The sequence below is a fragment of the Arvicanthis niloticus genome, chromosome 1 (genome assembly GCF_011762505.2).
Source record: "Arvicanthis niloticus isolate mArvNil1 chromosome 1, mArvNil1.pat.X, whole genome shotgun sequence".
Lineage (NCBI taxonomy): Eukaryota > Metazoa > Chordata > Mammalia > Rodentia > Muridae > Arvicanthis > Arvicanthis niloticus.
In genome coordinates this window covers 11076196-11102281 of record NC_047658.1, presented here as the reverse complement: position 1 = coordinate 11102281, position 26086 = coordinate 11076196, and the positions used below count along the sequence as shown (strand labels likewise).

Here is a 26086-nt window from a genome sequence, read left to right as displayed (position 1 = left end):
ATTGAGCTTAGACATGAGGTTTGGTTTTGCTTTGCTTCTTGAGGCAAGGCTTCACTGTGTAGATCAGGCTAGCCTCGAACTCACTAGGCTATACTTGTCTCTACCTACGAGTGCTGGGACTAAAGGTGTGTGCCACCACACTCAGCCTGTCCCCGAGTTTCTACTGAGTCAAGTCTCACCTCAATCACCACCCTGTCCCTGGTTCTTGAACCTGCAATCTCACTCTCAAACTCACAATGTGTACAATTGAGGTAGACCCCTAGCCCCTAAGTAGTCTTTTTAAAATCCACATCGCTTGCCGATTTGAGGATCAGAAGACTTGATGGTAGAAATCCAGGTTCCCAGATGGGCAGATCTGAGGGTCCGGATCTGCCACCCAGGGCCATTGGCTGTGTCACTTGAAGAACAACTTTCATTATACAAGGGTCATGCATTTATTACTGGAAATGAGCTGCTTCAGACAGGGACTCACGAGAGACCAAAGACTGGCTGCTCTGGGTCCCTGCACAAGATGCCTTTTACCACCCATCTTCCTCTCTCTTTTTGGCAGCCTATAAGAAGTTGGGGCTTAATCTAGTCCACCGTGGTCAGCTGACAGAGATGTACACAGGCACAGATGTGGGGCCTTGTGGCTGCTATTTCACTTTGAGATGCTACCGGCTGGACAAGGGCTTTTTATAACTGTGACCCACTCTATCTGCCTTGGAGCACCACCATGTCCTGGGAGCACCAGGAGTTACCACTTTTCTGCCTGGATCATTGAGGCTGAGAAGTGAGACTATACAGGATTTGGGATAGTAAGAAAGAGTCTGTGCACTCAGAACAAGAGAAACCAGACTTCTCTGTGTGTTGTTCGAGATAAACACAGGCAGCCACGTTGCAAAGAGCAGGACTGTGGTGGTTTGGATGGGAATGGCCCCATAGAGTCATGTGTTTGAATGCTCGGCCATAGAACGTGGCGCTATTAGGAGGTGTGGCCTTGATGGAGGAAGTGTGTCACTGTGTAGGTGGCTTTGAGGCCTCCTATCCTCAGGCTCTGCCTAGTGCAAAAGAGAGTCTCCTCCTGGCTACGTGTGAACCAAGATGTAGAGCTCTCAGCTCCTTCTCCAATACCACATCTGCCTGCACGCTGCCATGCTTCCTACCATAATAATGGACTGAGCCTCTGAAACTGCAAACCAGCTCCAATTAAATGTTTTCTTTTATAAGAGTTGCCTTGGTCATGGTGTCTCTTTAGAGCAATAAAACCTTAGGACAGGGACCATGTGGTACGGGAGAGATGGCTCAGCAGTTAAGAACACTTGTTGCTCTTGCAGAGGACTTAGGTTAAACTCTTTCACTCACGTGGTGGCTCACAGCTGTCCCAAACTCCAGTTCTAAGGGATCTAACTCCAGCTTCTCACCTCCAGAGGCAGCAGGCATTCATGTGGTATACATATATACCACACATTTTTTTAAGAGAGAGGGGACATCTGTGTGGTGGCACGGACTGTGGTGGGAATACTGGGTCACAGGAACCCAAAGGCCTTCTTGGTTGGATCCCCTTCCCTTCACCCCAGGGTATCAGCCCTCAGAGCAGGAATAAGTAGCCCTGTGGGATTGGTCTACAAGGGACCTACGTACAGCACAGGAAATATGGTGTGAGGATGCCACCCAATGAGAAATACTGTTCTGAGCATCTGATACTTGAAGGACAGTGCTCTCTCTCCTTGTTACCTGCATTTGGAGAAAAGCTCTGGAGGACACAGCAGAGAATAGCAGGCTTCACCAGGCACCATCTGGCAATGAGGAGAGATGAAGGCAGGGCTTGGATATTACCAGAGACTGACTCTTTCGGGTTCACGGGTCACATTGAGATGTGTGGATGTGGGGAGCTGGGCAGCTCTGACTGGGGTGCTTTTGACCCAGGATGTAGTGACTGAAAGCATAGTATGGCTCTGTATTATGGGGATGAGGAGCTGTCCAGGCCCCCAGGTGCTGAACCAGCTTAGAGCCAACAGACAGGAAAAGACGGACTCAGATGGCCAGCTCTGCAGCTCCCTGTGGTATGAGAAGGCAGGAAGGGATTGAGGGAGGGATGTAAATTTCTGTGTTTCCAAAAGGGTGGAAATAAAGGGCCATCAAGAGAGCAATGGGCAGGTGACTTGGAACAGATGATGCTGGTAAGACAGGAATGTGGGGCTTTGGCCCCTGTCTCATACATAGCGATTCATTAGAGCTCCCAGACCACTGAAGCCCTGACTTCATCATGCTGGCCCAGACAGACCTGCTCACAGTACAAAAGGAGGGGACAAGACACTCTCAGTCCAAGAGACCTTGTAGGACACCAGCCTGTTCAGAGGTTAATTCCATGATAAGTATCATGTTGCCTACTCTCCCTTCAACCTGACTGGATTCAGAATCACCTAGGAGACAGGTGAGGTGAGCCTGTGGGTGCATCTGTGAGGATGAGTTCAGAGAGGCTTAACTCACAGGAAAGCCTTTTCTGACTGCAGGCAGCACCATGCCCTGGGTTGAGAGTCCTAAAAGAAGAAAAGGGTAAAGAGAAAAAGCTGTCAGAGGTCCTCCGTTTCCTCTCTGCCTGCTACTGTGAAGGCAGCTGCTCTGCTCCCATGAACCCTCCCACCACGATGGACTGAAATCTGGCCAGTCATGAGCCAGATAAATATGCCAGGACTTGGTCCCAGAGATGAGAAAAGTAACTAAATTATAGGTGGAGAGAGGAATGACTGAGCTGGAGAGATGGCTCAGTGGTTAAGAACACTCAGCCTTTCTTACAGAGGTCCTGGGTTCTGTTCCCACCACACATAGTAGATGGCTCTAAACTACTTGCAACTCTCAAGTGTTCTGACCTATCTGGTTTTGTCAGGCAGCTGGACCTCACATGCGCATGTACACACACACACACACACACACACACACACACACACACACACACTAAAAATTACTAAAAAAAAAAAAAATCTTTAAAAAAGAAATAAAGGCCGGGTGGTGGTGGCACACACCTTTAATCCCAGCACTTGGGAGGCAGAGGCAGGTGGATTTCTGAGTTCGAGGCGAGCCTGGTCTACTGAGTGAGTTCCAGGACAGCCAGGGCTACACAGAGAAACCCTGTCTCAAAAAACCAAAAAAATAAATAAATAAATAAAAATAAAAGAAAGAAAGAGAGAGAGAGAGAGAGAGAGAGAGAGAGAGAGAGAGAGAGAGAGAGAGAGAAAGAGAGAGAGAAAAGAAAAAAGTAAAGGAGTGGTCACTCTGTATCTGTCCACTGTGTCTATATGTCTCAGCCATATTACTTTAGCTGGAAGGACCCATTCCCCTAGTGTGGGAGTGCCTTCCCCTTCTTCTTGCTCACCACATAGTGCCTAAGCAACCACCCTGTGCCAGGCATTGCTGGCAGCTGAGCGCCCAAAGACTAGTCCTCTGGGGCTGCCTTGCACCAGCCACAGGGAGAGGGATTCCCTGGAAGGAAGCCAAACCTCCCCACCAGTCTTCCCCCCACCCCCTCTCCAGTCTCTGGATTGCCGTTGGCAGCTTGGAGGCAGCTGAGCCCTGCCAGGGGCCAGGGCACTCCGGTTTTACTCACACACTTCTTTCTGCCCATATTATACCCCAACTTTCAATTTGGAGAAGTAAATATGCAATTTTTTCCTTCCCTGTAATTTTCCCTGCTGTGGCTGTGGATGTTGGAGCAGCTGGGAAATGTGAATAGCTTAGCGCTTGCTAGAAGTAAAAGGAGGCCGGCTTGCAACATGGTGCATTCTCAGCTGCTCTTGGCAAGATCTAGTAGATCTACTGGGAAAAGACAGTCTCCAAGCTACACGCCAGGGGAACTCTTCACCCAAATAACCCACATCTCCTCTTTCTATCAGCAATGCAATAGGTGAAAGTGTGTGTGTGTGTGTGTGTGTGTGTGTGTGTGTGTGTGTGTGTGTGTGTATGTGTGTGTATGCGTGCATACGCATGCGTACATGTGGCACAGATGTTAATGGGGGAAGGGATGGGAGTGTATTTGCTTACACAGCCAAACTTTCTGCATATTCCTCCGGAGACTTCCAAACCTTCCTGTCTCAGTAACTGAAGGTCAGGACAGTCTGATGTAAGCTTTGTTGGAGAAAAGCTGGGGCTGGCGGGGAAAGAGACAGGTTTCGAGTCAGACAGATCTGGGATAGCTGTAATTTATGGCATAACCTTGACATGTTTGGTCTCCCTGGATCTTTGTTTTGTCCACTGGGAAATAGAGGGGCAGACTGAGAGACGTGCTCCTATCTTTGCAGGGAGGGCTTGCTGATGTCCCAATGGGCATGTGGGCAACAGCCAGACCCAGCTGCCAGGTCCTTGGGGAGCTGCCTCACCTGAGGGCACAGCCTTCCATGGATAACCCACATCCAGCCACAGAGAATGGGGAGGTAGAAAAGTCCGCCATTGTTACCTACTGCAGGATACTCCGGCAGGCTTTGCCCACCGCAGGGTGTGTGCTTCCCACTTCAGTTTCCTTCCTTTCTGCTTCACAAGTGCCGGTCCTTAATAAACACTTACACCTCTGAACTGCATCCCAGCCTGCTCACAGAGAACCAAACCTGTGACAAATAAGGATAATGATTTTCACTTCAAGAAGTTATTGTGAGCAAGCTAAGTGGGCTATTTCTATAGTGTCCTGCGTCGTCTCGGAAACGTTACCAAAGGAAGATAAATATCTGTTCCATTCTCCTTCCTTCCTTCTAAAAAACACGGAATTCTATTCAAGAATTTAAGCATGTGATCCTAACCTGTGCTCTGTAAGATGGGGTGGGGGAGGGGAGCCCAGGGAGACAAGCAGCTCTGGGCATAGAGGCCTGTGCTGTGGGGGAAATCTGTAATTGTGACCAAGGACTCTGCGGCTAGTCTTGTATCATGAAGTTCATTATCTAGGCATCACATCAGCTTCCTGAAGGATCCTCACTGAGAAGACACGGAGCTTGCAGATGTTCTTCTATCATAATCTCCACGTGTCCACGGGGTAATTCATAAAGGAGTTGGAGATATATTGAAATTCAATATTGTTTTAGTCCAAATCAATATTAATAATTGTTTGCATTTTTAAAGTGCAATTTGCAATTGAAAAACTCACAAAGATAGGCCAGTAGTTGCTAACACATCAAATTTTCCTATTAAAAGCATAGACCCCTAACTGTAAGGTGTTTCTTATATACAATGAGGACTGGTACTGATCCATGGTCAGGGCTTTCTGTTATTTATGGGTGCAGTGTTAGAATTCATTTCCACTCAGTGTAAGCTGAAAGGCCAGAATTTTATTTATCTTTTTTAGGATTTATTTATTTTTATTTTATGTGCATGAGTGTTGGCCAGCATGGTCCTTTGTGCAGCATGTACATGCAGTTCCCACGGAGGCCACAAGTGGGCATTGAATCCTCTGAAACTGGAGTTACACATGGTTGTGAGCCACCATGTAGGTGCTGAGAATCGAACCCAGGTCCTCTGCAAGAACAACCTGTGCTCTTAATCACTGAGCTATCTCTCCAGACCCAGAGACTTCTAATGTTAAGTTCGATGATTTCTTAATTTTTTAAAATTTTAGAATAATTACACATTCACACAGCTGTACAGAACAACCTACAGAAGCCCTGTGTGCTCTTTATACTGGTTCCCTGAATAGGAACATTGGCACAGTTGTATTGTATGATAGTACAGTATCGCAACCATGATATCAATAGTGAGAATGTAAAATAGAGGCCACATCCATCACCAAATGCATCCCCATGTTGCTCTTTAAAGTTCTTTAAAGATTAAAGATTTTTAAATGAAAAGTCTGGCTGTAGATACATCACGATCCAAATCATTTTCCCAGTTTAAATGTCTTCTTTAAAATGGTTTCCATCAAGTTCTGTGTGGTAGTGAACATCTGTAATCATAGCATTTGCGAGGCAAACAGAGGAAATCTCAAGTCCAAAACCAGTCTGGATTCCATGGCAAGTTCTAGACCAGTCTAAGCTACAAAGCGAGACCCAGTCTTATCATCCAGCCCCAGAGATTTCTTTTAGTATCTAGTGGGACACTGCCCCAGCAGAGCTCCATGTTCTGCACTCATAAAACAATGGTCCTCTCCTATAGAGTGGTCCCAAGTGGCCTCATTTCAGCCAGCAGGCCCTCCAATGGACGAGTGTGGCTTTGCAGAGCCAAGAGTACAGTATGCAGCTTGCCACTCCAGCTGGGCTTTTGAGACACCTTTGAGAGGTGTCATAAAGGCAAATAGTTTATCTGGACTCAGTCCACAGGAACCCAGCTGTCTCTGCAACAGTGCTTTTTGGTTGGAAGGACTTTAGGGCACAGCCCTGGAAACCTACCAGAGGCTTTTGTATGGAAGTGACCAAGATCTGTGGTGAAGGACAGGTCTGAGATCTGAGTGATAGACACTCTCTCCAGATGGCCACTTGTCCAGCTGGAAGTAACTGTTTACTTATCTCCCCCCAGAGCTGCTAAGAACTTGGGAACTCATCAACAGTTGATCTTTTGCACGAGAACAGATTGTGAGATTAGAGGAATGGAATCCTGGAGGTTCCCCAGCTGGTTGAAAAAGAAGCCAAGACCAGAACATGAGCTCTCTACCTGAGCCCAATAAAAACCTACATATACAAAATACATGTCACATAAAATATGTCATTTTAACCATTTTTTAAAAGATTTAGTTTATGTGTATGTGCTTTACCGTGTCTTCATGGCTTTTTCTGGTGCTGTGATAAGATACCATAACCAAGGCAACTTATAAAAGAAAGTGTTTAATTGAGCTTATGGCTTCAGAGGGTTAGAGTCCATGATGACAGAGTGAAGGCCTGGTGCCAGGAATAATGGAGAGCTCACGACTACAGGCAGGAAACAGAAAGTATGCTGGTGATGTTAGGAGTCTTTTGAAGCCTCGAAGTCCACTCCAGTGATGCACCCCCTCCAACAAGGCCACACCTCTTAATCCTTCCCAAACAGTTCCACCAACTGCAGACCAAGTGTTCCAACATACAAGCCAATGGCGCTTTTATTTAAACATACAAGCCATTTTTATTCAAGCCACCATACCCTGCTTGTATGCGTGTGCCTGGTGCCCAGGAAGTCTAGAAAAGATCTGGATCTGGCCGGGTGGTGGTGGCACACACCTTTAATCCCAGCACTTGGGAGGCAGAGGCAGGTGGATTTCTGAGTTCAAGGCCAGCCTGGTCTACAGAGTGAGTTCCAGGATAGCCAGGGCTACAAGAAGAAACCCTATCTTGAAAAAACAAAAAAACAAAAACAAACAAACAAACAAAAAAGATCTGGATCTGGATCCCCTGGATCTGGAGTTACATTTGGGGTTACAGTTGTAAGTTGCCCTGAACCATCTCTCTAGTCTCCTTCTTCCCATCTTTAAGTGTACAGTTCAGTGGCATTAGCTAAATTCACACTAGTGTGTGGCCATCACCATGGTCTACCTCCTGACCTTCTGGTCTACCTCCTGCCCCTCTCATCTTCCCAGACTGGGACTCTGTACCCACCGAAAGACAACTCACCATCCCTTGCCAGACCCAGGCAATTGCTGTCTTGCCTACTGCCTCTGAACTTGGCAATTCTATGTACCTCAGAAGGTGCAATTGTGCAGTATTGTTCTTTTGTGACTGTTCTGGATCATTGTGCATATGTCTTCAAAGATATCCTTGTGTTGATTTAAGAAAAACATTTTGTGCAAGTGCATATGTGTGCTGTAGTGAGTAAGCATGTGAAGGTCTGAGGACAACTTTCAGGAGTTGATCCTTAGGGCTCAAACTCACATTGTCAGGCTTGGGGACAAGCGTCTTTACCCATTGAGCCATCTTGCCAGTCCCTCTGTAGACATTTGGTTAACACACATGAACTGTAATTTGGTTCAGGGGTTTTCTAACGTTGTACCACATTGAAAGGTACGACAGTTGTCTTCATTGTCAGCCTGACTAGATTTAAGGTTGTCATGAAAACAGACTTCTGAGAACCCTAATGAAGGTAGGTAGGGATGTTGACGTGAGGAGGGGACAGATCCACTGTAAGCAGGGGTACCACTGCCCCTTGGGCTAAGGTTCCAGACTAACCAAAAAGGAGAAAGCCATCTGAATACTGACATTCATCTCTCTTCACTTCCTGACGGCAGACTTAAGGCAGCTAGCTAGCTACTCCATGCTCCTGCCTCTACCAAACCTCTGCCATGATGGATTGTAACTTCAAACTATAAACCAAAATAAACCCCTCCTTCTGTGCATTGCATTTGTCAGGTGTTCTATCATAACAATGAGAAAGGTAACTAATACAAAAGGTTTGTCAATTTTATAACATCCAAATTATGTAAATATTTTATATACAATTTGCATATGTACAGGAGAGAGGTTCTGCGTTTACCTTTGAAAATACAGCTTCGAGCCCCGAGTTCTGTGATCTTGGACTGACGGAAGAATTCCAAGTGATGTCCCGACGCACAGTGGGCCTTGGGGAACCGACTCCATGGTTGAAGTGTCTTCTCTTACGGACTCTTCCCTGGACTTGATTCCAGCCCAGATCCAATCAAAACAAACCCGTGGCTCCCTGAAACATAAATGACCTTTTTAAAATTCCAAGTTCATGGTGTACTCTCTCCCGATCGCCCCCAACACTCCCATTTATTAACTCATGCGCATTCCGCGTGCACTGTAGTTATTGATCACTTCTGTGGTACCAGGCATGGTGCTGAGTGCTGGGAATACAAAGGTGGAGAGGGCCTCCCACCCAGCTCCCACGGCTCCACCATTCTCCACGTGTGGGGGAAGGGCTAAACTGGAAGCTCACAGCTTCAAGGATTTGGGATGCTGAGTGGTCAAACCAGGGTCTTCCAGCATAGGGGTTAGGAGAGACTCAGTCTGTCTTTAGAACTCCTATCCTCTGTCCTATGGGTGTAAGCATCCCTGATCAGATAAGAAGTCATGGGCTGAGAAGGTACCTGTAGTATGGCTGTGGTTGCTAGTTCTTGGACCAGGTCCTTGGGACCTGTCACAGCTGTCATGAATTTTCTAGAATCCATCAGCCTTCAGGAGGATATTCTGTGTTGGTGCTGGGGGTGAAGCTGGGCTGCAGGGTTCTTAGGGGTTTCAGGAACAATGTTCAGAGATATTTGAATCTGATTTAACGTTCCCACTAGGGGCCCAATGATCAGAGGGAACCTGGCCGTATAATAGAGGACGGTGCGTCAATCGCTACCAGCCCACCGTCAGGGTGCAGATGAGCCATGCTGGGTGTGTCGAAGCTCAGCCTCAGGGGTTTCAGGACTGAATACAGCACCCCTGAGGCTCAGCTTTTGGAGGAGGGCTGGAGCAACTCTGAGCCTGCAACCCTGCCTCAGAGTCTAAGCCCTTGCAGCCATCCATCTTCTATACCGAGTACTGCAACTTTATGCCTACGCATAAAACTGGAGGGACGAGTCCCAGAGTTTGCAGCCGTTGCTGCCGCTGCTGTTAGAGCGGGTTTTAATTAGCTGCAGGATTTTAACGAGCTGAAATCAAGGAAGAGCCCCATCTCAGAAGTAAGCTGGAGCCACGCACACAAGAAAGAGCCAGTCTGACAAAAACAGATGGAGGTGGTGCTCTCAGGGGACTGGGCCGAGTGCTCCCTCCGAACGAGGAGGAGCAGATAAGTACCCAAGGCCAGGAGACCGAGGAGGAAAGCCAAAGGTCAGCTACCAGTGCCCAGCTGCTATAGTGGGAAGAACAGGTTGCCAGGTCCCCTCTGCCACCGCAGCAGAAGGCACGGTGCCGGATTCAAGGTGACGGCAGTGCCTGGCTCCCTTCTCCTCAAGTTGCCATAGCAGCCTGTCTCCCGACGAACAGCATCTCCCGTAGCCCTCAGCCGGGAGGGCTGGCATTGTTCGCTCCTGCCTGTGGTGAAGAAGACACACAGGGACAGAACTTTCCTGGGCCTGGGGCCCACTGACCACTTGGGTGCTCCCAAGCTGTCTGGAGTGAGGTATGGGGTGGGTCCCCACAGCCAGAGGGGTCCTCTGAGTGACTGTGAGGAACATCCTGGAGCAGCCGCAGCCAGGCGTGTCCTTGGAATCGTCCGTGTGTCCGGCTGCCGCCACTGGAGGTGCGTGTGTTTTGGCTGAATTCTCAAGTCCTTGCTTATACCCTAAAGTCAATTTCCCCAAAGAGACAAAATTTTAAATCAAATAAATAAGGAGATGGGAAGAATCTTCAGCCTTGTCCTGTGTCCCGGGAGGTGCTAACATTAATTGGATCTTTTCTTAAAGGAAAAATTGGTGACGCCATTCAGGCCTTGGGGAAAGAAACCACTAGAAGGCTTTGTAATTTTGAGCAGGGTTGAATGAATACTCAACCAGCCTGTGAATTTTTCATGTCTTAAGAACCCCCCCGCCCCCCCCCCCCGCAACCTCTTCTTCATTGGCAATAATTTGAATTTTCTTATTGTCTGTTGGTTTTGGAAAGGGCTGAGGGGAGGAGTGGGACACTTGCACTTGACACCAGAACAGAGTGTGATTTATGTAGTGAGGACAGGGCAGTCCCAGGTGGGAGCTGAGGTCTTGCAAATGCGTTTTCATGGCCCTGGGGCAGCCAGGCCATGGCTGGTGACACATTGTTGTACTGAGGCCCAAGGCAACAGCTGGACTCAAAGCAGAGGGAGACAAATGACCTTTGGACCAGCATCTCTCTGTTGTCTTGAACAGTACCATGTGATTATAGAAGAGGAGGAAGTCTGGAGGAGGGCTCAGAGACACAGGTCGTCTGCAGTGTGTCTCAAGTCTCTGTGGGAAGAGGGCTCTTACAGATTCCAGGATGCTGTCCCCCCTCCTAGGGCATTGCAGATCCGGCTAGTTCACAAGCCACTTCCTCGGGAGGCTAGGCAGCTGACCTTTTGCTTCTCATTTGCCTGGAGCCAGGAGTTAGCTGGCCAGATAGTTCCCAGTGAGAGCAAACATGGAAAGCAGGGTCCCAGGAGGAAAGGCTGGTTGGGGCTTAGAGCTGGGGAGGGAAGGCACTAAGTCTCTAATACAGGCTCCTAGATGTGGCATGCACTTGGGTGGCCTCGGGGGGGTCTTGGAAATGACAACTCTTGAACAGCTGAGATTCCTGCCTCCTCTCCTGGATCCTAGACCCAGGAGGAGCTGCATCCTGTCTCTGTGAATGGATCTGGTGTGAGCAAATTCCAAGTACAATTGCAGAACCTCTCTTTAGCTGTTGACAGAAGTCTGCAGTGGTTCTAAATGATGGCTGTGTGACAGATGGGGGAAGAGAGGGGACAAGGCAGCTGTAGTCACATCTGCGGGGCCAGGCTGGAGACAAGCAAGGTGATGATCACAGGGTTCTAAGTCCTTTTCCTTGACCATCAAATAGCACTGGAGGGTGACACCATGGGACATTGTTCACCTTCTTCCCAGGTCTCTCTGTACTGGGTGTATCTTATCCTTTCTTCCTCTCTTCCTCTATATTAGTTAGGTTTTTTGTTACTTGACAGAACAACCTGATGAAGAACATGAAGAAGGAAAGATTTGATTTGGTTCCTGGTTTCAGAGGGTTCAGTCTATAGTGGCTTGGTCTATCGTGCTTGGATAGAGCACCATTGGAGTGAGAGTATGCGGCAGAAGAGGACCTCGGGATCTTGGTCTTGTGACAAACAGGAAGAGGAGAGAGAGAAAAGTGGGGAAGATGAGGAGGTGACAGCCAGGGACAAGCTAGTCCCAAGGGCCCACTCCAGTTACCTACTTCCTTCAGCTAGGTGTTCCCTCTTCCTCTAAAGCATTGACATCTTTCCACCACCTGGGAACCAAGTCCTTAAGACACAGGCCTGTGGGGGCCTCATCCTCTGTAAGAATTATCCTCATGCCAGAGGCCGCGACTTTTGGCTGGATTGGCCTTAGGTGTCTGGCTCAGGAGGCAGATATGGCTTGGCCATTGATGGTGTGTGTGTGTGGAGAGGCATGGGAGAGGGCATGTATGTGTTTACCTGCTCTGGTCTACATGTGGGGTGAGTGTGTCAGTGTGCCTAGAAAGGGCTCAAGCTTCATCCCCTACTTTCTCTCTGAAAGTCTGTTCTCTGCCGTGTCACTGAGGATGTCACTTTTACCCATCCAACCCCTTTCTGAGAATGTTTGAGTTCCCTAAAGGGCTGTGTTAGCTGTTGGGGGGAGGGGGGGTTAGTGCCTGAGGGTATGAAGGCAGGGTCACAAGCAGCTTCTAAGGGTGACAAAGAATAGCTCCATCCCTTCTGGGTCCCTCACACTCCCCCAGCATCCAGAGACTGATACTGATGGACATGATGCTGCAGGAAGCGGCACCAGGCACGCACTGAGCATCTAACTACATGGAAAGTAGCCTTTAGGAAGTCCTGAAGTCTAAATGGTGTATCTATGGCTTCATAAAACAATGATCAGACATGCCGACCAGGTTCACTCTGGGGAACCCTGGCTATCCCCAGGGCTGAGACTCTGTGGTTCTCAGTCTGAGCACACTATGAACAAGATAGGATTCCCTACTCCACACCTCACTGATCGACAGGCAGCAACAGTCTTCTTTCGGGCAAGGCCTCTGCATAGAGGTTGTGGCTTGCTCAAAAACCCCAGAGCCGACTCTGCTGATAAACTGAGCCCCCGACACTGCTGCTTCCCAAACATAAAAGCTGGGAGGTCATGGGAACCTCCTGCTCCGCACAGTCCAGGGAGCCCAGCACCGGGCGCACAGAGGCCTGCGGCAGGTTAATTAAAGTTAACTGAGTGAAAAAATAATTACAGAGACTGCAGAGGGGAGAAACCCAAGCTGGAATTTATACTCCTCAGCTCCTAAGCTTTGCTGAGAATCGGTCTAGTCCTTGGGAATTTTTTTCTGGGCACAAAAAGGGCAGGGAAAGACTTTACACACTTCCCCTGCTTAAGGGTCTGCAGGCTGAGCGGCTACAGGGGTAGGGGTGGGGGTCTTCTGGGCCCTGTGGCCTTGGGTGGTATCACTTTCCTTTGGCACTGCCCTGTGCTGGGGTGAGCAAGATCCTTGCAAATTCCTTCAGTGGAAATAAAAGGTATCCTTTGGCTTATGGACAGGCCTTTAAGGATCACCCCCACCCCCACACCACCACCACCACCACCACCACCACCACCACCACCCCCACCACCCCCGCCGCCACCGCCCCCAGCACTGCTTTAGCCTTGTTCACTGCTTCCTGGTCTGGTCTTATCTGGTCTGCATGCAATGCCAGCATCCTGCTGTACACAGGTAAACAGTGAGGAAGGTCTGCTACATCTTCCTCACAACACTGGATTGACCCTTCTGACAAAAAGAGACAAAATAAAAGTTAGTCCCTATGTACTCTCCTTTTTATGTGTGTGGATGTTTCGCCCGGCAGCATGTGCATGCAATACCCATAAAGGCCAGAAGAGGGCGATTGATCCCTTGGAACCAGAAAGCTGAGCCCTGCTATGTGGGTGCTGGGACTCAAAGCCAGATCCTCTGGAAGAGCAGCCAGTGCTCTTAACCTCTGAGTCATCTCTCCAGCCCAAGCTCTACTCTCCTAAGTTTGCTTCTGTGAAGTGTTTTATCTCAGCAATGGGAAAGTAATAAACCCTCTGAGACTGTCTGTCTGAATACCTGCAATGCTGTAGATGTGGGTAGAATATTGTGAGCATCAGGGATCCGCCTGTGTAGGCCTGTCACAGACTTCCTCTGTCCCCTCACCTTCCCTGGCCCACACAGGCCTGGGTGAGGCCCCACAACCTCCCAAAATATCACCAACAACTGGAGACCAGGTTTTCAAAGACATGAATCTGTGGAGGACATTTCAGACTCAAACAAAACTGAGGAGTACCTTTCTGGTTTTGTTTTGTTTTGTTTTGTTTTTTAAAAAAAGGAATTGTCAGGCAGAAGTGGTGCATGCCTGTAATACTGGCACTCAAGAGACCAAGGCAGGTGGATTTCTGTGAGTTTGAGGTAAGCTTGGTCTACAGAGTGAGTTCTAGGAAAGCCAAGGCTACACAGAGAAACCCTGTCTCAAAACATCCTCACCCCCCAAAAAAACAAATAAGTTGTATTATTTTATGGGTGTGTTTTGTCTCAGTATCACGTGCATGCGGTGCCTGTAGATGGCAGAAGAGAGTGTCGTAACCCCTGAAACAGATGCTTGCCAGCTGTCATGTGGATGCTAGGAACTGAACCCAGGTCCTCTACAAAAAGCAGCTCAGTGTTCTTAACTGCTGAGCCATCTCTCCAGCCCTGGAGTGTTGCCTATCTTGATCCATAATTTGGTCCGATTCACTTGTACTTAGAGTGTGGAGGGCATTTCTTCTGTTCTTGCGGTAGAACCAAGGTGATGGACAACTTGTGTGCATATTCTGGGTCTTCAGAGGCCAATTGAGCAAGCAGGGATCGAGGGATGCGAGCAGCCCCTGGAGGAAGCGTGGTGTTTACTGGGAGGCTCACAGAGCTGGACAGAAGGGTGGTCACTGGTTACAACCTGTGACTGTCAAGGCTCTCACTAACTTTAGCTGTCCTCCAACAACAAGAGAGTGTGTTTCTCTGTGGCTTTGTGGTAGATATAAACAGGAGTCCCTTGTGGGCAGGGCAGAGGTGTAGGGAGCAACAGAACCCTCTTCAGCCTTTGTGGGCTTCAGAAGGTCAAAGTGGACAGGCATGGTGGTGAATGGCTATAACCTCAACACTCAGGTGGTTGGGGTGGGAGGATCGTGAGTTTGGGACCACTCTGGGCTGTATAATGAGTCCTAGTCCAAAGGGAGGGAGAGAGGGACCACACCATACATACATACATACACCAGAGAGAGAGAGACAGAGAGACAGACAGACAGAGACAGACAGAGACACAGAGACAAATGGGTTAGAGGAATCCAGATGGTAAGTCAGTGTCACGTGACAGGGACCTTAGCCTGTGGGGATATCCTGCAACTGAAACCCGCTTCTTCCCTTCTGTGTTGTAGACCTCAGCCTGATGGATGTCTGGTGTGGATAATGAGGGAAGAACGTGCCTTTTACACCCAAGAGGTGACCCCGGAGCGCTCCCCGGATGACCTCACGACTCGGAACAATGCGGCTAACCTGCATGTTCTCGTCCATCCTGCTGTTCGGAGCTGCGGGCCTGCTCCTCTTCATCAGCCTACAGGACCCCATAGAGCTCAGCCCCCAGCAGGTTCCAGGTGAGCCCCGAGGTTGTTGCTTACCACTGCGGGCCACATGCAGACCTCCCTGGCGGCCCTAGTGTGACGGGGCTGGGTGACGGTAGCTTTTGTAAACAGAGAAAGGGCCCTGGCTTCCTCCTGGCAGGTGTCAGTGTCAGTGTGGGGGTGTCAGACCACCAGTTTCAAGGCTGTGGCTCTGGCTTCCATAGCAATTGAGCAGCCCCTGGTGTGGGCGATGGAGAGGCTGCCCATCTGGTCAGCCAGTTTGTTGTCTTCAGTGAATCTCAGACTCAGGAAATTCTGCCAACTCTTGGGACATCTTTCACATTGTTCTGAATACCAGTGGCTAAGTGTCTTTCTATTTTTTAAAAATGTCACTGGGAATTGAACCCAGGATCTTACCCCTTGATCATTATTTTTTATAACTCTTATTTTGATTCATGGCCTTGAACTTGTGACCCTACCTTATTCTCCTGAGTAGCTGGCCTTATAGGGCCGTACCACCAGACTCAGATGAACATGTCTTCTTTTGAAAACTTTTCTTAAAAAAAAAATATTAAAAAAAAAAAAAGAAAACTTTTCTTACATCTGGGTGTGGTGGTGCACATCTTAATCCCAGCACTTGAAAGCCAGAGGCAGATGCAGATGAATCTCTGAGTTTGAGACCAGCCTGGTTAACATAGCAAGTTCCAGGCCAGCCAGGACTATGTAGTGAAATCCCATCTCAAAAAATAATTTTGTTACTTTAATTAATTACTTTATTTGTTGGACAATGGGCAGGATGGTGGAAGTCTGAGTTCTTCTTCTGATCCCTGATTATCTTCATGAACTCACATGTCTGGAGTATGACTCAGTTTCCCTGTCCAGTCCTGGGGATCCCTCGAATCTGGTTCCTCTGACCCGAGACAGAAATTAAGTCACATGCTGGCTTTGTGAGGCTGACCTCCACTTTTGCCACACCCCCATTCTCTCCTTGCCTGTGACCCCCTGGAATGCTCAGTGTATCCTGGGGATGGTAGGGTGCAGACAGTGAGAGGAATGTGTGGAACACTTAGGGAAGATAGGGTGTAGAAAGAGGAGGTCTCTAGGGCTCTTGATGTCGGATATGATGGAGCTGGCTGTCACAGGCATGGGCCTGAGGCTGGAGGTTAATCTGCTTAGAAGGAAAAGGAGACCAGGGCTTCCGCTGTGGCAGTAGCAGAAATCTATTGTGAGGAGCCCTCAGAGATGTGCTTCCTCTCCAGGGACATGTGCATGAGAACACTGCTTGCAGGGACAGGATGAAAGAGATGTGTGGGCCAGAGGTTTAGACCGATGGATTCCTGTGACACTCCAGCTTGCAGCCTGAAGCACAGGAGGGATGGATGCCCACTCTCCAGCCAGAGAGCTGGAACACTACCCCCAGCTCCCCCCAACTCAGCCCCCCCCTTCTTTGTACCACTTCATTGTTTTGCTTCTGCAAACTGGAGCGCTGAACTGTGATACAGTGGCCTTGAGCCCAGATTGAAGGCCACAGGTCTCAAGAGGAAAGGAAGAAACACACTGTACCAGGCAGCTGCAGCCAGAAGCTCTGCATGGGCTGGGGAGGCTGATGAATTATCCCTTTCATCACAGTGAGTAAGAAGCAAGTTCAGTTGCGGGTAAGGCACTGTGCTGACGCATTCCTGGGTCAACCCCTACAGCTGGCGGCTGTCAAAAAAAACGGGTCCAGCTTCTCCTGGCTTCTGAGGAAGCGAGTGAGTGTGCGTGACTGAGCTGGCTCCTCTGGGGACTTTGTAGCCTCTTGAGAGCTCTAGCATAGCTAGTGACACTGAGTCAGCACAGCTGGGTTCCACAGGACAGAACCATCACAGTACAGGAACTAAATGGTCCCTGTGACTATGTGTAGTATGTGCAAAAAGAAACCAGAGAGCAAGGGAGCTTGAAAACAACTTGGAGGAATCGCGCCTCCGGTGGACGCCCTAATGTGTGTGGTTATGGCGCACACACAGGTCAAGGGTCCAGCTATCTGATGTCTGCACTGTGGGAGGGGCCAGGGAGAAAAGGCATAAGTTTATATATGGTGTCCATCTGGGACAGGAGGGTCTCTCTATGGCCCATTCCTGGGATAGGTCATCTATTGCCAGGTGAGATTCTGCTCTGTTGATTGTAGGATATGCCCTGCCATGGCAACAGCCAGCTAGCAGAGCAGAACCCTTAAATTCGGAGGCACTGGATTTCTGCCCCCCCTTTCTACCTAGCATTGCTCTGAAACAGCTGCCCAAGTGCACAGATGTGTGAGTTACAGGTGGTTGGAACCAGAGTATGGCTGGGAGTTCTGGGGTAGAGTGGGGCGGTGTGTTGAGGAGCCGCTTGAACCTCGGACCCTCAGACTGCAGGGTGAGGGATTGCATCCCCTGTGGTGGGCGGAGCCAGGTGAGGAACGTGGGCGGGTCTTCACTGTGAAACTCTATTGGCAGATGCAGGGGAGCCACCCTCGACATGCTTACGTGATGGGCAACCCTGCTGGTCTATGTAAATCACACCAAACACAGTCATAAAACTTTAAGTAATGCTTACGTTCCTTTCCCTGAGCGAAGTGCTCCTGACACAAGCTGTTTGTGTTGATTTGTTACTATTCATTTATTCCTTCCCTGTACCACTCGCAGCAGCCTAATTGTGATTCGGTACCAAGAAAGCAATATCAAAGTAATTTTCCACAACATTAGTTACAATTTTCTTCTGATCCTTCAAGTGAAACAACCCCATCCTGTTGGCTTCTCCGAGCACATAAACCTTGATTACATTTATCTGTTGGAAACCATTGCTTACGAAGCGTATGCGCCCAGTTGCGTGCCAGGTGGCCCCCGACAGCCCCTGACCAAGCCCCTCTCCCTGGGAGTCTGTTCTAAAGAGGTGTAGGCTACAAGGCTGTCCTGTCGCCGGGGACACCCAGAGGGAACTAGAAGACAGGAAAAATCCGCACCATGGTATGAACTTTGCATCACTGATCAGATCTCTCGCTGTACAGTTCCTAGATGCTGAGAGCGCATTGTTTCAGGCTGCTTTCTGTCGCTGTAATAAACACCATGAAAAACAAAGCAGTGTAGGGGAATGTCATCTTATAACTCCCAGGCCCCTATCCATCTCTGAGGGAAGTTAAGCAGGAATTCAAGACAGGAACCATGGAGGAATGAAGCTTGTTGGTGCTCTCCCTCTCTGACTCATGTTAGCTAGCTCTCTTGTATAGCCCAAACCCCTCAGTGTAGGGATGGGACTGCCCATGGTGGGCCATGCCTTCCTGTATCAATTACCATTTAAGAAAACGCCTTACAGACAAAGGGCACAAACTAATTTAATGGAGACAATCCTTCGGTTAAGGCTCCCTCTTGCCAGGTGACTCAAGGTTTATGTCAAGTTGACAGATGCAGTTAACTATGGCATTTGTGAATCTCTTCGGAGCCAGCTAGCCCACCTCTGCCTGGCAAGGGCATCAAACAGAATCTTACAGAATTACCAACTTCTGTAAGGTGGGTGTCTTGGTTAGGGTTGGTACTGCTGTGAAGAGACACCATGACCACACCAACTCTTAATAAGAGAAAAAACATTTAACTGGGGCTGGCTTACGGTTTCAGAGGTTTAGTCCATTATCATCATGGTGGGAAGCATGGCGGCGCGCAGGCAGACATGGTGCTGGAGACAGGGCCGAGAGTTCTGCATCTGGATCAGCAGGCAGCAGGAAGAAAATGAGACACACTAGGTCTAGCTTGAGCTTCTGAGACCTCAAAGCCTACCACTAGAGACACACCTCCTCCAACAAAGCCACGCCTACTCCAACAAGGCCACACCTCCCAATACTGCCATTCCCTATGGACCTATGAGGGCCGTTTTTATTCAAAGCACCACAGTGGGCCATGTTTTCGTTTTTTAAAAGAACGTTATATTTTAAGTTAGCCCCTTTGGATCTGAACTAAGGACCTGACAGAAACAACGGCCTCAGCTCCTGGTTTTACTCCATCCTGGGTGGGGTGGAGAGAGCATTGTGGCCACAGCTTGAAGCAAAGCCCATTCCCTTGCTGTCAGACAGGAAGCTGGGAGAATGGACCAGAGTCCCATCTCCGGAGACATGCTTCCTCTAGCCAGGCCACACCTTCTAAAGCCCCCAAGACCTTCAAAACGGGCCATAAGCTGGAGAGGCGGCATGCAGATGAGCCTGTGGGTGACTGTAGATTCAGACAGTAACAGACAGGCACCCGCTAGCTAACCTTCGTTCTAAGATTAGATTTTCTTGTTTACCAGAGAATTCTACCTATCCAATTACGATTATTTTCCAGTCTACAAAATTGCAAGTCCTAAGGCCAGAGCTTCTCCTCCCTGTATGTTTGTTTCTGTGCTTCACTTCCTTTATTTATGTGACCAGCTATAACCCTGTAGCTCAGGCTAGCCTCAAACTCACCATGCTCCTGCTGCAGGCTCTCCAGTGCTTGCTGGAATTACCTAGCTAGGAACACATGCTAGGATATGAACCCAGACCTTAGGCATCCCAAGCAGAGGTGGGCTAGCTGGCCCCGAAGAGATTCACATGACCTGCCCAGAAGGTCACTTTTTGAACCTTGATACAAGGCTCACCCTTCTCAAAATAAAAGCCCAGACTGGGGATAACAGGATCAGCACAACAACTTTGAGGACTTGAGAAGGCCGAGTCTGCATTCACTTTGGCATAGAATTTCAGTAGCTGCCTTTCTCTGTGAACTTTGTGTTTTATGGAATTAAGATTGGGATGATAGAAAAATGAACTCCAAGTGCCTGCCCCCTCCCAGCACCCCAGCCTGGCCAGGCTGGCCCCATTTCTCCCTCTCATCGTACTTTTCTGTATATCTGAGTTTTGAAGTCCATGCCAGATATTGACCCAATTCACACATAAATATTTCAATGGTTCTCCGTTCAGATGATGGAGATTCTTGTTTTTAACATTATAGCCTGCCTTCTTATATTTCCTTAAAAGCATCCAGCAGCTAAACAGGCAATCCTTGAGAAGCTGAGGCTGGAGAGTCCCAAGTTTGGGGTGAGCCTGGGCAATATAGCAAGACCCTGTATTAAAATTTTTTTTTCTTTTAAGAATCCAATGTCTAAAGTCAGTGTTGAAACTTAATTGTCTCATAGATATAGCAAGACCCTGTATTAAAATTTTTTTTCTTTTAAGAATCCAATGTCTAAAGTCAGTGTTGAAACTTAATTGTCTCATAGATATAAACACATGTATCTCCAGTGTCTTGCCCAGCATTCAGGTCTAGCTACACAATTTCACACAATCAGCAGTTTCCTGATGAATCCATTAAAATCTCTCCCTACATGTAAGTTTCTGTCTTTTCCTGTTTATTTCAGGATGCTGAGCCATGGGTCATATAGGATGCTCCCATTGGGGTCTTAATTAATTGCAGCCATTTGTCCTTTATTGTTTGTCTTCTACATACAATTGGGAAAACCTTGCAAAGCCTGCACATATAGATTTGGTTGGGCTTCCCTTTGCTTTTTTAATAAGAATTCACATGTGGCTCCGTGGTCTCCTGCCAGGCAGCTCAAGCCCTCCTGCCCTCTCGTAATGTCCGTGAGCTGCCAGTGGTCACGCCTCCATCTGCCCGTCAATCAGGGGTCACACTGAGGCCTCATCCCACTTCTGTCATTCCTTCCTCATTGCTTAAATGGGATGGAGTTTGTCTTAATGGGGCCAGGTGAGTTGTCAGCAACCCATGAAGCTGACGTGAGTGTGGGAGCCACAGCTGATTGGAGTAACAAGAAAGACTAGTGCCAGGCTCGGCAGTGCAGGCCAACTTCCTAGCACTAGGGAAACTGAGGCAAGAGTATCGAGAGGTCTGGGCCAACCCTGGCCATAGAGTGAGTTCAAGACCAGGCTGAGGCACAGGGCAAGCAAGGCCTTGTCTCAAAAGAAGGAGAGGGAGGGAGGGGACACCTTATCATGCAGATTCTGTTGCATGCCTTTTACATTATTCTTTTTAAAATTTTAAATTACTGGGGGCTGGAGAGATGGCTCAGCAGTTAAGAGCACTGGCTGCTCTTCCAGAGGACTCAGGTTCAATTCCCAGCACCCACAAGGCAGCTCACAACCATCTGTAACTCCAGTTCCAGGGGATCTGATACCCTCACCCAGAAATACATCCAGGTAAAACACCAATGCACACACACACACAAAAAAAATACTAATTAATTAAGTCATTTAGAATTTTTAAATTGCATTTATTTATTATTTATTCAGGGGTGGGCACATGACATGGAGTGCATGTGGAGGTCTGGGGACAACTTGCAGGAGTCAGTTTTCTCCTTCTGGGTCCTGGGGATTGAACTCAGGCACTTTTACCCGCTGAGCCATCTGGCCTGTCCAAGTTCTTTATTGTTTGGCTCTGGCAAAATGGCTTTTCCTAAAGTAGGTTCTCCCTACATTTCAAGGCTCTCTGCTCTCTCCCAGAATGGAGTAGCTGTGACTAAGATACCATAGTCACAGCCCTGTCCCTTCTTTGACGACTTCTGGTTTAGATGAAGGAATAGCCATTGATGGCTTCTCTGTCTGTGCAGTACCCCGAGGCAGTCACTGCTTAGAACAAGAATATTTCAGAGTGGAAACCACCAATGTTGACAAGAGCGTTTACTATGTGTAAAGTCTTATGCTAAGCAAAGATATTTATTTATTTATTTACTTATTTAGAGAATGGAACTCTCTGTGTAGCCCAGGCTTGTCTGGAACTTGCTAGTAGACCAGGCTGGCCTTGAACTAGATCCTGCTGCCTCTCCCTCCTGAGTGTTGGAGTTGTAGGCATCCACTGCCACACCCCAGTATGGTTCTTATAACACATGGCTTCTGGTACTGTGTGCCGAATAGTCACTAAGTAGCTCAGACACAGAAATAGCAACCTGATAGACACTGCCAGCCTCTGACCACATGTCAGACACCATCCAGACGTATCGCACACCTTTGACACTATAGGAGTCCCTATGAGTTACTTTTACACCATTTGGTCATGAGCCCAGTAAGCTCAGGAGGTGAAGAACCATGCCCAAGGCCACAAAGGCCAAGGCTTCAGAGCCGGCCTGTGCTGTTAAGCATCTGTTCCCTACACCCCCAGCACACAAGGCTCAGGCCCACAGCCCAGCCCAGTGCTGAGAAATATGTTGAAGCCAGAAAGAATATGGCCTATGAGGAGCTCTGAGGGGCTTGGAGGCTGGAACATCACCTACAGCTGAAGAATCAGCCAGGCTCTGGTCTCAGCAGTGACCCCCTTCCCACCTTGGGACATGTGGGACAGAGCTAGCCTTTGCTCCCGGGGATGGGAAACTTGGCATCCTGGACTAAGGAATAGGACATTAGAAAACTCATTCTAGGACTGGAGAGAGGAGGGATCAGTGGTTAAGAGTGCTTGCTGCTCTTGCAGAGGACCCAAGTCCGGTTCCCAGTATCCAGATCATGCCACTTACAATTACCTGTAATGCCTGCTCCAGGGGACCTAACACTCTTCCAGCCTCCGGAAGATGCCTTCGTGCCCACATGCACAAACACACACATATTCACATAAATAAAAATAAATCTTTTAGCATTCTGTCGGCTGCATGGGATAGAGAGCATGAGGGTAACAAGACATACCTGAGCAGGACAGGTGGAAACTCAGGATACAGCGGATGGAACCACAGACCTAGGGCAGGCAATGGGGAAGGAGACAGTGTTACTTACCTGTGCCGTTGCTGAGCCTTGGTCCAGGATTAGACTTGGAGAGATTTTACCAGTGTCAGATGAAACAGTAAATGCTGATTTTTCCTGTTTTGTTTGTGTTTGGTTTTATGTTTTGTGTTATTTGAGACACAGAATCTCATTGTATAGCTCTGTCCTAGAACTTACTCTGTAGACCAGGCTGGCTTCAAACTCACAGAGATCAGCCTTCCTCTGCCTCCCGAGTGTTGGCATTAAAAACATACACCACCGGCTGGAGAAAGGCTGATTTTTAAAGTGTGTGTGTGTGTGTGTGTGTGTGTGTGTGTGTGTATGTGTATACCATGTGCATGTAGTTCTCACAGAGGCCAGAAGAGGGCGCCAGATCCCATAGGACTGGAGTTACAGCTGGTTATGAACTAGCTGCCCAATGTGGGTACTGAGACTAGAACTGGTCCTTTGTCCTTTGCAGACAAAGGCAGCCAGCACGCTTATACTATGGAGCCATCTCTCTAGTCTCTGTATTAGTTATTTTTGCATCACTACTGCAAAAATGCTTGACAGATACAACTTAAGGGAGGAAGGACTCTTTTTGGCTCATGGTATCAGGGACTTTCAAATCATTGAGGGACAATCCCTAAAATCTGTCTGTCTATAGTTGAGGTCAGGGTAGGGTGGGGTATAGTGACTATTCACCTCACTATAGACCAGGAATAAGAGAGACACATATATTTCCTTCAAAGGTCTGTCCTAGGGACCTGCATCCAACACCCAGACCCATCTCTCAAAAACCTCACAGACTTCAAGATAATGGCACCAACTGTGGCTAGTGTGTTCAAAACATGAGCTCTGTGGACAACTTTTCAGATTCAAACTGTAACAGATACCAAGGTGGGTTGTGTGTGAGAAGAGTTGGTGACCTAGTGGGTGGGGGTTGGGAGGAAAAAGACGGAAGAAGAAGATGTCTGGGTTTTCTGGCTGTGGCAGATGCAGATGGAAGGTTTTTTCCAGGGTAACTCTGACAGGGAAGGGCAGGCGTCATGGGTTCTGTTTCAGGCTTAGGGAACCTGAGATCCTGGGTACCATGTGGGGAGGTATTCTATAACCTCTCTAACAAGGTGTTCCACACCCACAGATCAAAGGAAGGTTCCTTCTGCCTCTGTATCCACCTCATTGCTAGAGATTGGGGTCCCAGTGATGGTGGACAGGGCTATTGGAGAGGTCTGCTCTGGAAGGAGCTGGTATGGATACACGTCTGTACTGGACCCTGCCCATGTTCCTTGTTGGACTAGATGCTGAGGTTAGGATCAGGCTTCTGCCTGTCCTGGGACAGAATCATGACACATGGGTCTCTGGGTTTGCCATCTGGGGAGAGACCTGTGTGTACCTGTCTGTGCAGGGGCCCCACAAGTTCCAGCCAACCTGAAGTGGGTGGGGGTGCAAGCAGACATGAAGGTAAGTGGAGGAAGACCAAGTAGGCTCTGCTTCAAGGAGCACACAGTCTGGAGATCAAGGACAGGGTCCCTAGAGTCCCCTAAGGTATTGTGGGAAAAACATGGCCCTGTTACAAAGGATGCTGGGAGAGAAATAAACTCACCTGAGTGGTATACAGAGGACAAAGGTGGATGTGAGTCTTGGGTCTCTAGAAGGCAGAGGAGTCAGCAGAACTTCCTGGAGTTAACTTCCTGTGGGACATCCACCTAACTAACAGCAGCCACGTGGTGCAGACCTCAGGCGCCGGCAGCCATGTGGGCTTGGGCACACTCTGTGGGGCTGGGAGACTTTCTCCAGAGCACATGCTGCTGACCCTCTGACCTAAGACTTCTCAGCCCAAGTCGACAGAGCCAAAGTCCTAGTGTCTGACAGACTCTGAGGCTCCCGTGTTGTCCTCCAAGAGACAAAGTTGTGCTACACCATGCACGGCCCTCATTCTGGGTCCCATATTACCAGGGAGTGTGGCCCTGTTTGTTCAGAGCTGAGGGCCACTCTACAATCTCAGGTCCATCTGGTTTCTACAGATACTACCTTTGCCTAGTATGTCCCCTGGGAGCTTAGAATCCACAGGGCCTCGAATGGTGGTAGCAGCAGCCTAGAGACTCTCAGCCAGTCCTTCAAAGTGCACTGACAGCCTACCTGGACCCTTAGCACTGAACCCTGCCCTCTCAGAGCTGGGATATTGAAATTCTCACTCCTCCCAGGTCTGGGGAGCCAGCCCCTCCCATTTCCACGGAGCTGGCTGCTTTCCCCAAACAGGTGGATTTTCCTGGAATCCTCTGGAGTCTGTTTCCTGAAACCGTTTTCTAACGGCATTGTGGAACATCATATATATTTCCTCCAAACCTTGTGAGGCTGACACATCCTTGTTGTGACTGTGAATATCAGAAGTGACATGTAATTGCAGTGATCCATCCTGTTAAGTAGCTGGCAATACATCATTGCAAAATCAGCCAGGCTGGGACTCTCAGATCCCAGTGTTTCTAAACAATAGACCTGTACTATCTTCAAACTTGCTGAACGCCGCCCACGGCTCAGCAGGGACGTCTCACCATCTCTCATATCACCTTTCTGGGACCTCAGAGACACAGCTTCACTGGGCTTTCAGGTCTCCTGGGGCATGCCCCTATACATCACATGACAGCCAAGTTCTCCTAGCCAGGGCTGTGGTAGGGCTACCAGGCCAACTGCTCCTTCTACACTTGTGAGGTCTTGCCCTTCCTGACCCTTAAACTCCAAGAATCTATGTGTATGTTCATCCTGGGCCAGCTCAGTCCCCACTGTCCAGCAGGAGAAAGGAAGGAAGACTCATTGTACAGAGTTGGAGATACACACTTGGGTGAGACTAGCAACACCAGATGGCCCTTTGCATAACACAGGGCTCCATTCACATTTACATGTTAGTGTGAAGGGCAATCCCTAACAGCTGGGCAGAGGCCAAAAATGAAGGAGGAGTGGACACAGAGCCCTTTGTGATCACCAGTCAACAATCACTGAAAGGAGAGGGTCTTTAAGCCCTCCAGCCCTGGTGGGTTTAAGGGTTTCCAGTGGTGCTGGAATGGGAGCCTGTGTTAGTTAGATCTTTGTTGCTATAACAAAAATGTCTGAGTGAAACAAGGGAGGAAAGATTCAGGTGGACAAGTTTCTAGAAGATTTTAGCCCATCATGGTTAAAAGGGTGTGGCAGAGCGGCTTACTTCATAGATGCTCGGAAGGAAAAAGAGTGAGTGGGGGTGGGGGGAAAGGGAG

The 26086-nt window shown here is 48.7% G+C and overlaps 1 protein-coding gene across 2 annotated transcripts in view; it reads left to right on the top strand.

Annotated features, from left to right (window-relative positions):
• The window catches only part of Chst8 (carbohydrate sulfotransferase 8), a 136311-nt gene that overhangs the window by 49619 nt on the left and 60606 nt on the right, over nucleotides 1–26086 (top strand). The window contains exons 1-2 of one of the 2 annotated variants that reach the window (XM_076932113.1): nucleotides 9515–10104; nucleotides 14951–15166. In XM_076932113.1, coding sequence (XP_076788228.1) covers nucleotides 15037–15166 — 130 coding nt within the window. In that variant the 5' untranslated portion in view covers nucleotides 9515–10104; nucleotides 14951–15036. Of the gene's footprint in view, nucleotides 1–9514; nucleotides 10105–14950; nucleotides 15167–26086 lie in introns of those variants that run through there. The other variant, XM_034513732.2, reaches the window with a different exon arrangement.